The sequence below is a fragment of the Nycticebus coucang genome, chromosome 1, assembly GCF_027406575.1.
Source record: "Nycticebus coucang isolate mNycCou1 chromosome 1, mNycCou1.pri, whole genome shotgun sequence".
Taxonomy (NCBI): domain Eukaryota; kingdom Metazoa; phylum Chordata; class Mammalia; order Primates; family Lorisidae; genus Nycticebus; species Nycticebus coucang.
The window spans coordinates 81,342,829-81,357,454 of NC_069780.1; the positions used below are offsets into that span (position 1 = coordinate 81,342,829).

At 40.5% G+C, this 14,626-nt stretch overlaps 1 protein-coding gene across 2 annotated transcripts; it reads left to right on the forward strand.

The window, feature by feature from the left end:
- The first annotated feature begins 2,688 nt into the window (after positions 1-2,688).
- LRAT (lecithin retinol acyltransferase) lies at positions 2,689-11,156 on the forward strand. Of its 2 annotated transcripts, XM_053583359.1 has the most exons (3): positions 2,689-2,699; positions 2,943-3,483; positions 7,448-11,156. In XM_053583359.1, exons 2-3 carry the CDS (start codon positions 2,944-2,946, stop codon positions 7,598-7,600), a joined length of 693 nt encoding a protein of 230 aa, XP_053439334.1. In that variant the 5' UTR covers positions 2,689-2,699; position 2,943; the 3' UTR covers positions 7,601-11,156. The 2 variants fall into 2 exon arrangements, with proteins under 2 accessions (XP_053439334.1, XP_053439332.1); XM_053583357.1 differs by having other exon boundaries at positions 2,689-3,483.
- Positions 11,157-14,626: the final 3,470 nt, after the last annotated feature.

Below are 14,626 nucleotides of genomic sequence, written 5' to 3' on the forward strand. Positions count from 1 at the left end.
ATGAACCTTATCATTGAATGTAGCTGCTTTTCTTACTATCTAGGAAATGAGAGGACTTTCTAGAAACTTGGGGTAGGGAGACTTCTCCTGTTTTCATATGACAGTTTCTGGTTTAGAAGAACTTCTAATGTTAAATTTTTCTAGGGCCTTTCTACCTATAATCTTCCCTTTGTTTAACTAAAAATGAGGCAGGCAGGAAGGTATTAGTGGAGCAGCGATCCCATTCCTGTGTAAACATATTTTTATCAAGTGTGCCTCTAGGGAGCCATCAAAAACTGACCACTCAGCCACAGAAATACATGCTATGTTGAGAACATTGAGAAGCTGCCTTTCGCAAGGTAAGGTTGCAGTGATCCTTGATCAAGAGGGCAAGCGGTCCAACAACAAAAGCTCATTCCACAGGACATTTTCTCAGCTGAAAACTGCCTCACTGTCCCTAACTCCTCCTGTTATAAGCGGTCTGGGGAGATCAGAAACGCGGATGATTAAGTGTTCCGCTGCTTCCTTGGGGTTGCCGGGAGCCCATTCACTGCAGGCAAGCGGGGCAGCGGGTGGGGGCAGTTTGGGGCAGTTTCACTGAGAAAAATAAAATTACTTAATGACATACATTCTGGGTTAAAAATAAGGATTATCAGAGGCAAAACAATAACCTTCAAGAAACTATGGACGCTCCCCACCCCGTTCATTTCCCAGGCGGCTGGCTATCTGCGACCTTCACAGATTTTATGGATCCCTCTCGCCTCCTGTCTTTGTGAAGCGACCCCGTTTTTGAAAGCGGCGGCCAGAAAATTGACACTACGGGGAAAGAAAAATAATCAAATACACACCAGCGTGTCACTGCCTGACTCCTTTCAAAGCGCCATGGGGATGAGGCTTCCTGCCCTGTCTATACGTGATTTCTCTTTAATTTTGCTCTAAAAGGGGTCTCAGGGGAGCCATGTACAATTTGCATTTTTGTTTCCCTCAAGTTCCCCAGGTGGAGCAGTCGCAGACTTACAAACCGCGTTAGGGACCACCAGGGACGGAAACCGCTCATTACAAATCCCGTTTCATCTTGGGCCTTTTGGCGGGTAACTCCGGAGGCTGGACTGGAGGAGTCTGACGTCGGATATGCACTTAACCTACACGCTAAGTCTGGATCAGACTTCAAAATATCTACAAACGCCCCAGATGTTAAAAAAAAAAAAAAAAAAAAAAACTGTGCCGCGCTTATGTGCTGCTAGAAGCCAACAAGCGCCGGTGTGCAGAGGCGTTTCAGGAGTTCCAGCAAGTCGCTACCTTAGCGCTTTACCTTAAATTTTGGGGGTGGACTGGGTAATACATTTTTTTTTTTAAATCTCCACGTCCACCACCTCTCTCTTCGCCACCTTCCTCTTTCGTCTGTGGGAGTTTTCTTTGCTGGGACTACAATGTCAAGCGCGATCCTTTGCGAAATGAACAAGTCAGCCGCAGGCAAGGCGACCGCCACAGACCGCCGACGGCAGCTGGGGGTGGGGCGAGGGGCCGGCCTCCCAGAATAATGGGGAGCTGGCCTTCCCCTCGCTCGGGCTCCCTGGTCCCCTCGGTCTTCCAGGTAAAATGAATGTTCCTTCATCCATCATCCTCAGAGAACGCCCTCCCCCCAGGCGAGCGCAGAATCTGTTCTCTGAAGGAATCTATTAGCCCCGAGCGGCGCGGCTTTGTGGAGCGATCCCAGGCTCTCCATTCCGGCCATTGTCCGCGGAATAGAAGCATTTACATAATACGTTACACCTCGTGCTCAGCCAGGAGCCGCGGGCGCTGCAGCAGCTCCCCGCGACCACCCTCCAGGGCGCCCTGGCGGGCCTGCAGGCTTAGGGACAGGGACTCGGGGCTTTCTGCTTTCGGTTGCGCAGAGAAAGAGACTTTTTTAAAACCGAAAAGTTTTAGTGCTAGATCGCTGGATCCACGTGACCCTGAAGCCCGAGAAATGAACTTGACACAAATCCCGCTTTCCCGGAGGACGTTGGTGCCTCGCGGTTTATTCAGGCTGACGGTTGGGAGACGGTTGGGAGACGCAGGTGCCTGGAAGCGCGGAGGGACCCGGGGTTCTCTTCGCCGGCGCGCGGGGCTCCACGCGGGTGGCGACCCAGCCCGAGCTCCGGAGGCAAGCTCGGCGGGAGGGGGGGGATTCGGGCATTTAAAGGAAGGGAAATCCGCTGAAAAAAGAACCCTCAGTCTTCCGAGGCGCGCACACTTCGCAAAGAAAATGCAATCTCTGTAGTAAGCCGGATGTTCCTCCTTATTGAGAGGAAAATGTTCCTACTCAGAAATTTCGCCCAAGAGGACTTTTCACCAAAGATAACCTTAAAGTGCCAGCAATACGTCCTATTCCTAACAGGTGCAAGACTTTTCGCAGTCGCACCTCGGGCCTCTACTTCCCTAAATCGGCCGCTTAACCGCGGGAAGTGCTTAAGTTTCCAAAACTGGAGGGAGCCCTAGGCGGGAAGGGATCTTGGTGCAGAACCCAGGAGCCAGGAGCCAGCCCGCCCCCTTCCAAACAGAGGACAGCCCCCCACCTTCCCGGCGGCAAACGGGCTCGCCGCCAGCGCCCAATCAGTGCTCTCTCCCGGGTCTGTGACGGCGTTCGGCCCCGCCCCCTCGAGGGCCATAAAAGGCCTCAGCGAAAGTGGCACCTCCCAGCAACGCGCTCTGCCCTGCGTTCTGGGCAAGGCCCCAAGGTGTGTCCCTTGGCTTGCTCCTGGTGGCACTGGTCTCACTGTTACCGTGTCAGCTACTCCATCTTCCTCTTCCCCCTATGAGGTTTGGCTGAGCCAGGCTTCTTCTCGGCTGCTGCAGTACCTCGCGCTGTATCTCACCTGGCCAGCAGGTGGGCCGTATCACAGCGCAACTGTCTGGCGAGCTCCCAGTGCCTATAGCCAGAGCGCCAGGGGCACGCCTCCAAGGCTCCCTCTTTCCTGCAGGATGAAGAACTCGATGCTGGAAGTGGTGTCCCTACTCCTAGAGAAGCTGCTCCTCATCTCCAACTTCAAGTTCTTCAGTTCGGGCGACCCGGGCGAAGACAAAGGGAGGAACAGTTTCTATGAGGCCAGCTCTTTCCTGCGAGGTGACGTGCTGGAGGTGCCCCGGACACACCTGACCCATTATGGCATCTACCTGGGTGACAATCGTGTCGCCCACCTGATGCCTGACATCCTTTTGGCTCTGACCGACGACAAGGGACGCACTCAGAAAGTGGTCTCCAACAAACGTCTCATCCTGGGCGTCATTGTCAAAGTGGCTAGCATTCGCGTGGACACAGTGGAGGACTTCGCCTACGGAGCCAACATCCTGGTCAATCACCTGGACGAGTCCCTGAAGAAGAAGGCCCTGCTCAACGAAGAAGTGGCACGGAGGGCTGAGAAGCTGCTGGGCATAACTTCCTACAGCCTGTTGTGGAACAACTGCGAGCACTTCGTGACATACTGCAGATACGGCACCCCGATTAGCCCCCAGGCCGACAAGGTATGACACATGCCTGGCAGGGGAGGTGGGCTCGGTGGGAATGTCCTTTCCCATCCCTCACCTTTTCTCTCTCTTCCCTAGGAGAGAGGGTCTTCTTCCTCCCCCACCGCTTCCACAGCATTCTTAAAGTTCTATCAGGGGTGTTCAACCTTTTCTTCTCTCTGCTGCACATTGGAAGAGTAGGAGTTTTTTTTAGCCCACGCTCTTAAATACACACACACTAAGAAAAGTTGATGAGAAAAAAAAAAATCCTCACAAAATCAGCATGCAGCTTGGGCCACAGTCTGGACAGCCCCTACCCTAACTAGATTAAGTAAGGAAAGCTCTGGAGTTCCTAAGGGAGGCTAAGTCGATACGTAAATGGCAATGTGCCTTGCAGCTTTATCTCCAAAAGTGCAGTGAAAGGGTGTGGCAATATAGGACGGCTTTCAGAGATTCCAGAGAGCTGCCCAGTTATTGCTGCAGAAGTCATCAGGTGTCCACCCACAAAGTAGTTAAAATGACAAAGGGCAAGTGACTGGTAGGTCTGGGGGGTCACAAAATATGTTGCCCGCCATTTTAATGTTTCCTAAGAATTTCAATTGAAGATTTCTAGGGTTCATATTTGATCCATAACACCATAAAAAAATTGAGCACCTTTAAAATGAGGAAGCTTGTTGGTTCTTCCCTCTGTCCTGCACTGAATTTCTTTTGCTTAATATAAATGATCAAACTTTGCAGTAAGGGGACCTTCATGGTAGATACCTTATTCCTGCACCTAGGCAGTAAGGTCTTTAGCTTGGTATGCAGAATTCTTTCTGGGTTTGGGCTTAATCTGCATCTAGACTTCCTATTGTTAAGTATCCTTTATGCATTAGCCCTAAAGGTAGGTTAATGTGCTATGGGTTCCCTGGATATTATGACAATTGATTTTTAAGAAGAGCTATTAAATAGTCAAAGCTAATTTTTTATGAGTACTTTGAATAAACATTAGTAGAATTTAGAATTATTAAAATTGTTACAAATCCACAGGAGAAAAATGGATTTTTAATTTCTTTTTAAAAGATAGTTAACAAGGTAAGCCCGCAGTTTCATTTGTAATTAGAAGCTTTCTCAGCCCTGGCTGCACTTGTTAAAAGAAGTAATTGTTAATGGTCACTCTTCATAATGGAAACTTGGGTAATCACATAAATGAGCTTTAGTGTTACTCTTCATATTTAGATATTGTTTTGGACAAAAAGAATTGGAGTCCGCGTAACCGGTTTTTAATTGCTCCATATCTTGATTAGTTTTTTGACCTATTTGGGAAAATCTTTCTCTGTGTGGCAGACCATGGACGCATTGTGGTTTTATACCTTGGTATATGAGACTCCTTGTAGATTTTATAGAGCCACAACAGACTCAATCTAGGAATTCTTTTCCAAGTAAAATAAAAATACAGTTAGAGCAGTGTGCAGTGATTTAAGAATCACAGCTCCAGGCCTGTTTAGAAATGAACTTCACCACATTTACAAACACTGGCTCCAAAAGTGTACAAAAGGAAACACGTCAGATTTACTTAAGAACCAAGCAAATCATTTCTCTAAGGAAAAACAGTATTTCTATCTGGTAATTAGGAGTTACTCCTTCACAGAACACATATAGCACTGTATTATATGTTTTCACAGAAAAAAATAGTAAAAATGCTTTTTAAGGTAGTAAAATATTTAATCTGCATGAATAACTAGTTGGAGTCCTTTTTCATCTTTGGAAACTTAGTCAGGTTTTACACCAGTTGGGAAGTGTTTTCATTGCTGTTGCTGCATAGCACCTCTTGTGAAACTGAGTTTTTTGTCTTCTCTTTGAATGGGTTAACAAACAATTTGGCCATAGAGTAGATTTCGGGGGGGGGGGGGAATCCTCCCAAATTTTCTAATTCTAAGTTTTTGGAACTGCCTTGAGAGAAGTAGGTCACAAATAGTGAAGGAGGACTGGTTTCTACTTTTTTAGACACATAAGGAATTCTTTGATTCTGGGTTTGATTCTTGAGCTCTCCATATATATACACAACTATTATCAACTTAGCATGAGAGTTAGAGTTTCTGTTACTTGAATTTGAATTCATAAAACATTCTCTCTCGAGAACACTTTCCCTTAGGAAAACATTGTAATTAGATTGAAAATGAACTGGAAAAGAACATTTACTTCTTTGCCAAAAATAATTGCAAATACCTCTTATTTTCTGGGGACTAAGTGCTCACTAAAGTGTCCTTACAGACTTCTTGACGCCCTCGGGAAATTTCCTACTGTTGACCACCACTAAAGATGCTCCTGGCCAAGTGCACAAGAACAAGACATTATAAAGGAGATGCTTCCTGAGAAAATCTGCTTTTGCGGGAAAGAGAGTCTACAATGATTCTGCTTGATTTAATTTTAAATTATTGGGGGAAAGACAAAATAAGTATAACTGTACCTACAACTTGCTTATCTAAGTACAGTAGAATCTCCATAGGTAACCATCTCCCTACACTGATCACCTCTTTAAATTGCCTTAACTTTCATGGACTGGGTGTGAACACATGTACATACATTAGTGCAGCAGGCCTAGTTCCTTATGTGGGCCGCCTGTGTCATTTGATCAGTCCCTTGGGTGGTCGACTTACAGAGGTCTTAGGGTACATATCTTTCATTATTTGTGAAGCTTCTTTTTCACTGTTTTGTAAACTTTGGTTTGATCCTCACCACCTTAAGATGGTATAATTGTTACAATGCCTTATTAGTTTAGTGAAAGGAGATAAATCATGTTTGACCTATAAATAGATTGGTATTTGTATAACAGGATGTTTCACAGCTGTTTAGATATTGTGTGAATGGACAGAGGTAATCATACTACCAAGACGGTTCGTTAAAAAAAAGTTGAATTTGTTCATTCTGCCAAGTAAGAATCTGGAAACCTAGCTGTAGAGTACTGTGTAAGCCACTGTAGACAATCCTAAAAGCGTATATGTTACTATGTCTAGATAAAGAGCTTAAAATTAGTATGAGTATCAAAACTCATGTAGAAATGGCAATTCATTGCTAAATTCTGGCACAGACAGTGCTATGATAGAGATAATCTTTGATAGACATAATGATAAAACTAATCATTGTAATATCTTACATTTACACAGCACATAGAAGAATACAGAGTATTTTGCCTGAAACATCTCATTTGTACTCCATATCAATACCTTAGTGTTTCCGTGGAGGAGGAGGTGGGAAGGGTAGAGGGTAGTTTGGACAGATTAAGTGACTTACTTGAGGCCACACAGCCTGTGAAGAGGCAGAGCCAGAACTCAATCACAGGCTATTCCTTCTAAATAAAATTATTTTTCTAAGGAAAAAAATTTACACATACTAGAAGAATTCATTTCTCAGGGGTAGAGACTATTTAACTTATCTTTTAGCAGCAATTATGTATCACATAATTAATGGTGAATTTTATTTCTGTAGGCAAGGAAAGAGATATTCAAAATTTGATTTTCTATACCATAAATTTTGAGATCTATGAAAGAGTTATCATTGGTATAACCAAATTTTAGACTGGAAGAATTGAATCTACCTTTAATAGTTCAAATATTCTTTTTACTCAAGATGAAAGACCTTTTGCTCATATAATTTTAGAATATGCTATTGTTATTAATAAGAAGTTTAATGTTTTTAACCTTTAATCCTGAATAATTTTATGTGGTTATATTTTCTGGAGTTTTTTTTTTATAAAATGCTATATTTATGAAGGCAACTGCCATTATTAACCTAATTGTCTAAAAGATCATTTCAGCTACTGTAGGATGTGGAAGCAAGCGACAGGACTGTTAGCATTGTAAACCTTTTGATAAGTCATAGGGGAATTTCTAGTTCATCTGGAAAACCAAAAATAGCTGGGAAAACTGATTTACTATTTGGTATATATGCTTCTTCTTGGGTTTAGCTACCTTTCCTGATATTCTGAATTTTTATTTTCCAGTTTTGTGAGCATGTGAAGATAATTATTCGTGATCAGAGAAGTGTTCTTGCTTCAGCAGTCTTGGGACTAGCGTCTATAGTCTGTATGGGCTTGGCGTCATATACAACACTTCCAGCAATTTTTATTCCGTTCTGCTTATGGATGGCTGGCTAACTTCATATGCCTGCATCAGTGTGTGTAGCCTATGTGTAAATATGTTTATATTATAGAGCACCAATCAGTATGAAGCATTGCTAAGAAAAATGTGACCTGTAAGATTGTGTTCTGGATAAAAGATGTGATTAAGAATCACGCAAAATGCTTACTGTGTAAGCCCAAGAACAAAGGCTTTCTGAATCTTCTCAGGCAGTTCTGTTTTAAAGTACCATCCAAAACTTGGAAATAGGACAGCTCGTGACAGAATTCAGCAATACAAGAAAACCAGCCCCGAATTTGATGGCTACAGGAGATTGTGGGGATTTTGTTTTTGTTTTGTTTTCTCTCCTGTAATCACTGGTGTTCTGCTAGGCTGAATTTGATCGGAAGATTTATTGAATGATACCCTTAACTCTATTGGAGATTTATTCTGTTTTGTTGCAAAACAAATATTAAACTGAAAGAATTTCCTTCATTCACATGTTTGATGATTGGTAAAGAAAAAAAAGCTCACCATGCATTGTATATAATCCTAAATCAAGAATATTTTATTTCCTTTACTTTAAACCAATATTGGCAAAGTTAAGTATTAATGATGAAGTAACTGACTAGAAAGTATAGAAATCTGTGTTTTCCTGAGAAAAAATAGCTACTATTGTATCATTTGAACAATCTGGTTTGGCTTTACTTACTAGGAAGCCTGGAGTTCATTATTTTTTGCCTTTTATGTGCCACTGTGGTTATTTCGAATCACTCTGAGAGGTAAAGGGATATAGGATTGAAATAATTTGGGTATTTGGGGTGGGTATGTGTGTCAAGTAAACATACAGATATCCACATACACAAAGACTGAGACAAATTGTTCTTGCTTGCTTCATTATCATACTACTATGGTTATTATAAAGCATCTATTGAGGTGAATCTATTTTCTTATGTCCTTGAATTTATAGCATAAACTTGCATATATGTCATTGTATGTCTTATCTTTTAAAGTATTCACTACTATACTGTGAAATTTTTAAATGCCTTTAGATTTGTTTTTTGGTCACTTTTCTCCATTTAATTTCTAATTATAGTTTATGTCCTTAAAAAAATGCTACAGCAGTATAAAAATCCCAAATAAGTAGGACCAAAGGAAGTTACTATTGAAAATAATTTTTAAGTGTCTCAGTGCTGCCAGTCCTGTAAGTTGATGTCAATGAGACAATTATAATATCACAGTTGAGGTGAGGCAGTGTTAAAACAAGCATTCAAGTATTTTTGCAAAATTGACAAATTCTGAAAATGAAACCACAGGCTAGACTTGCCTTTCAGGTAGGAAAGCTGCTTTCTTAACTATCAAGAATCACAAAATAATGAATCATATTATGAGTGGTATAGGTAGGGTGGGGTCAACCCATAGTGATCTAATGAGAACAAATTTTAAGAGCAGATTTTAGTTTCACCGATGTTTTATCACCACTGATTTGTCCACAACAAATTCAGTTGGAGTTTAGTAATAATTGAGCTTTAACTAATTATAATGTTTACATAATTAAATATTAAATGGCAACACTACAGAATATTTGTGTTCTCTGGACCTATTGCAACCACTTAAAATTATCTTAAGTATGTATACATAGAAACAACCAGTATGAGAATAAACTATTGTTAGTGGTTTGTCACTTACTGTACGGTACCCTCATGGTAATAGTTTAAATAAATTAATTTCTTAAAAATATAGTTTTAATTCATAACAAATTAGCACTTTTTTTGCAAACTTTAATATTTCAGGCAGCATAATCTACTGTCTGAAATTAAATTTCTGTTCAAAGATAATGATCCCTCATTAAATGCCAAGGAAATTCTTAAGGTTGGAATTAATATAATTAGTCTTGACTCACTTCATTAAAACAAGATCCACTTCCTCTGTCATTTGAGTGCTCATCATATGCCAGGGACTGACGTGTTGCAATTTCATGGCCTAGAATTAATATTATTTTTTAACTAGCTATCATAGAGTGTATACGGTGCTATAGGGCATATACAGGAAGAACCAATTAAATCTGCAGGAAGGGTAAAAATCTATATTCAGGATGATATGGAGCATAAAGCTGAGAAACAGTATGAGGTGATCTTATCACACTGATAGGTTTAATTACCTTTAGGAGTAGGGAACTGGGAGAACGCTTTTATTTATTAAATGTTCAACAATAGTAGAATTGTTGAATTTCTTAGGAGAAAAGGAGAGTTTCTGTTTTGTTGTGCTGTTTGGTTAGTTGCTTAATAAGGTAGCATAAGCAGCACACCTTCCTGACTCTGGCTGTGGAAAAAATCCCCGAGCCATTAATGAGTCTGCTAACTTGAGGCAGTTCACAAATTTCTCTGGGCTTCATCCATTAAGGTTTCATCTTTATGATCCTTATATTTTTATATTTCTATTCTAACTCATAAAAAGATAACCGAGTACTGTCTGATGAAGCTTTTTATTGTTCATTTTGTTCTTTGCATAGATGAAGGCCAAGTAGGACTAGCTTGGAGCTAAGATGAATCAAAGCAAATGCCAAGTACTAGGCAGGTATGAGGCATCAAATGAAGAACGAGGCATGGACCTTGTCCTCAAAGTTTTTGGCTTACTACACATAGTTGTATCAAGACTTTCTGTGACTGACATCTGAGTAGAGCTGATGGAAGGCACAGAAAGAGAAGAGGTTAGTTTTAACCAATAAGGCCAAAATTACAGGGACCATGTATGAGACTTGTGAAAGATGGGTGGATGTTTTCCAGGGGACAGATTTGGGGCAGGACATTCCACACATTGGAAACAGCATGACTAAGTAGGTGAAAACAGCCTACAACATGACTGTGGTCATGACGGCTGACAGTGTAAGACTGCACAGGGCATTCAGGCAAGTGGTTTAGGGGCTAGAGCAGAACAAGGGTGGTGAGTGAAGATGTCAGAAAGGGGAAGTGGTGGTCAGGTGATACAGGACTGTGTAGATCAAGAACTCTGGGATTTATGAACATGGGGCAAGACTGGACAATGAAACCTATTAAGAGATGAGCTAATGGCCTCAATCTCTCAAATCTCTATAATTGTAAGGGTGGACAACAAACATATCAAGGAAGAGTTAGTAGACTTTAGCAAAATCCTTTTATTAGACTCATGAATAACTCTTGGTTAGGGAAGAGTCATGTGCCTTTTTTTCCTGCCAGAAAATTGGTTCTTGCAACAAAAATTAGGTTGATGACTATGTGTATATTGGATACTCCTCATCTTTGCTCAGCCATGTTTGTTTCTTTTAAGGACAAGCACGTAAGCATGGATTTGTTTAAAATTTAAAAATTTACAATTATAGAAATACTTATTTTCCTCCTTTATATTTCATATTGTTAATGTCAACTATAAAAAAAGTTTTCCCCAAGTAATATCAACTTATGATAATGGCAAAGGTCATTTGTTGTATCTGAGAAACATGTAAGAAACAGTTGCTAATCTTTGTTTTATATGATCTGTTTACAGAGTTTAACCAACCTAGAGCTATTAGCTAAACTAATTTTATATTTGGTATACATGCATGTCAAATAAAATCAATTTTACATACTTTCCTCTCTTGTCTCTGAATTTTAAATACATAAATGTAGATCACAAACATTTTTTGAGCATAGTAGCCTTAAGAATTTCTCTTCTTCAAGATTCCTTTACTGAACATAATTTTAGATATTTGAAGTTAAAATTTTATATGGCTCTATCTACCTTCAGACTATATGAATGATCTATGTTATCTACCTCTTGATGCCTACCCTGATTATGCAGGAATGGGTTCTGTTTAATACTGAACAACAAATCCCTTTGTCATTCTACAAAATTAAGCAACAACAGCAACAAATAATTAGAGACAGGGCATGAATGCTAAATGGTTGACCATTGAGCAACACGAATTTGAAATGCATGAGTGCTCTTATACACAGATTTCACTGATTGGAAATAAAGTAATCCTGGGATGCAAAACCCTAGTACACAAGAGGGCTGACTTTTCCTATTCACGTGGGTTATGCAGGGGAGAATGTAGAAAGGACTTAAGTATGTGCAGATTTAATTATACCGAGGGTCCTAGAACTAATCCCTGGTGGATGCTGAAGGACAACTGTAACCAGGTTTATAAGGCCACCAAGGCAGCCTTGCAGCTTTACTCTTGGCAGCAGGTGGGGTTTGGATAGGGTGTGAGTGGACGCAGACTTCAGGACCAGTCTTGAAATGCATTCACAGCAGAGCCAAGGATCACAGCAAGCCATCCACTGGATGGAACCCTTCAATATCCAAGCATATTTAAATATGTGGAAAATCAGACATAGGGGTTGAGATGTTTCAGAGCCAGATTCAGAATTTGGCTCCAATCTTTCCACCAGACGGCTCCATGAGGTCTCCCAGTAATTAGACAAGCTTTCCTCTAGTGAGAGTATTAATTTCTTGCACACCTTCTATATATACCCTAATAGGATCACACAAGAATAAGTTAGAAATCTTAGTCCTGTAGTTGCTCACTGTAATGAGAAAGAATGATAGGATCTAAAAACAACAGTAGGACTTATGCATAAATCAGAATTGCAGAGAGATGCATCTTAGAGTCTTACCTGTCTGCTGGGGACCAATGAAGAAGAGAGATGTGATGTAAAAGATAACTCTATTAGGCCAGGAGTGGTGGCTCACGCCTGTAATCCTAGCACTCTGGGAGGCTGAAGTTGGAGGATCACTTGAGCTTGGGAGTTAGAGACCATCCTGATCAAAAGCAAGACCTCATGACTACAAAAAATAGAAAAACTAGCTGGGCATTTGGCATGTAGTCCCAGCTACTTGGGAGGCTGAGGCAGGAGGATTCCTTGAATCCAAGAGTTGGTGGTTGCTATGAGTTAAGCTGAGGCCATGACACTTTTGCCTGGGTAACAGACTGAGACTCTATCTCACAAAAAAAAAAAAAAAAAAAAAAAAAAAAGACTTCAGTGATACCCATACTGAGTTGTAAAGAATAGTACTATGAATATTTAAGGTGAAAAAAGACCTCCCTTATCAAGACTTTTCAGGCAGATGGAGCAGTAAATACAGACATCAATTGGGTTGCTACAGGTCATTAAGGATAATCACTTATGTTCCTGTTGTTACTTTGAGAGAAAGGTGCCAGTTTTGTTACAAAGAACTCATTCATTTGGGAAAGAGCAATTCTGAGTCACATGATGCTGAAGACAAGAGGCAAGACAACTTGGTGCAAAAGTCTGAAATGGAAAGAGCACTTTCCAAACTTTCCAAGTACTTCAGTGAGTATTATATGTGTGTAATTCTGTGAAACATATGAAGAAGAGGGGGTGTAATTAGCTTTTAAGGAAAAGTAATGTAAATTTTATAGATGGGAGTTCATTTAAGAATATATGGAGAGGTGGGAAGTACGGGAACTACCTCAACAGGCGAATGATCACTGTTCTCTGTTGAGTTCACACCTGCTCCCCTGTCCACAACTGTAGCAGCATCTTCTCTTGGTTCTAGACCAGGGGTGCAATCCCTGCAGCCTTAAGGCCACCTGTGGCCTTCTAAGTCCTTCAGTATGGCCTGTTGACTGAATCCAAATTTTACAAACAAATCCCTTTACTTTTTGTTTGCCTTTTATACTTTTATTTTATTTAAAAAATGAAATGAATGTATATAAAATACTAAAGAAGAAAATGACTTTCAACAAAATGCAGATTGACCAACATAATTAGAACATTAATAATCCATAAGGGCTAAATTGATGGTTGCTATGCTCATGATTTAGTTCTAAGTTTTCCCACCTGACTGGTGGCAGTACTACTGCAGAAGGCTGGTTGGTGAGAGTTTGGGGGGGTCCAGTATGCCTGTTTCTTACCAGCTTTTGACAACGGTGCACTGTGTCTCTGTTTAAAGTAGAATTTGTGAGTAGTTGCAGAGCTTGAGAATATTTTTTTAATTTTGTCTGCTTAGCAGCCCATCATGTCAAAGAGGACCAAGAGAACACTGGAGGAAGAAAGCATTTGTTTAAGGAAAACTGGGAATTGCAATATTTTCTTGTTTCTGCTAAAGATAGGATGATTTGCTTGCTTTGTGATACTGCTACATCAACATTAAAGAAATTCAATGTTCATCAGCATTACAACACTTATTAGGACCACAAATATTTTAAATTAGAGGGGGAGGCATGTAAGGTTGGATTGCAAAAATTAAAAGATGAAAAGGAAAAGCAAAAACAATTCTTTCAAGCAGCAATAAGACTTGGAAATAATTCCATTGAATCAACTTATATAGCTTATATGCTTGGGGTGAGGGGAAGGAAGGTATTAGGTGATGCAGAAATTATGAAAAAAATGCATAATTGAAGTTGTAACATGCTTAGACCCCAATAATGTTTCAAAGTGCAAAAAATGCCTCTTCCAAGGAGAACCATAACTGATCGGCAGCATGAATTAGCCTTCAACTTAACAGAATGACTTCATGCTGTACTTTAAAAGGAAAACATATTATTTAATTGCTTTGGATGATCAACTGATGCTACTAACTTGGTTCAGATTTTATACTTCATTCTGGTCACAGCAATTTTCTTTGTTACCAGGAGTTGCTTGTTTGGGGCACTCTAGTGAACCAAACACAGGGAATAGGTATCTTCAATAACTTTCAAGATGAAAGTCATGAAGTTGGACAGAATTTGGCAAATTTAGTGAATGTATGTACAGATGGTGCACCTTCCACAACAGGAAAACATGAAGGGTTTATTGCATAGACAAAAAAGTGTTAATAGATCCAGATGTTCTCATTTCCTTTCATTGTATCTTGCATCAGCAAAATCTCTATGCTAAAGCTACTATTTTAAGTGACACTTGGCAACAAGTTTTAAGTATTATTGACCATATCCCTGCAGCTGCAACATGGCATGCTCAGTTCCAAAACCAGCTGAAGTTTAAGGATGAGGTATTTAGTGCGGATTTTCCATATCATTCTAAACAATGTTGGTTATTATAGGGACAGGTGTTAGCTAAAATTTTATCTCTGCAAGAACAGAG

Excerpts from the sequence above, each read along its gene's own strand:
- LRAT (XM_053583357.1), top strand. The coding sequence starts at position 2,944 with ATGAAGAACTCGATGCTGGAAGTGGTGTCCCTACTCCTAGAGAAGCTG. Across the intron at positions 3,484-7,447 it reads TTAGCCCCCAGGCCGACAAG|TTTTGTGAGCATGTGAAGAT; the intron begins GTATGACACATG and ends TTTATTTTCCAG.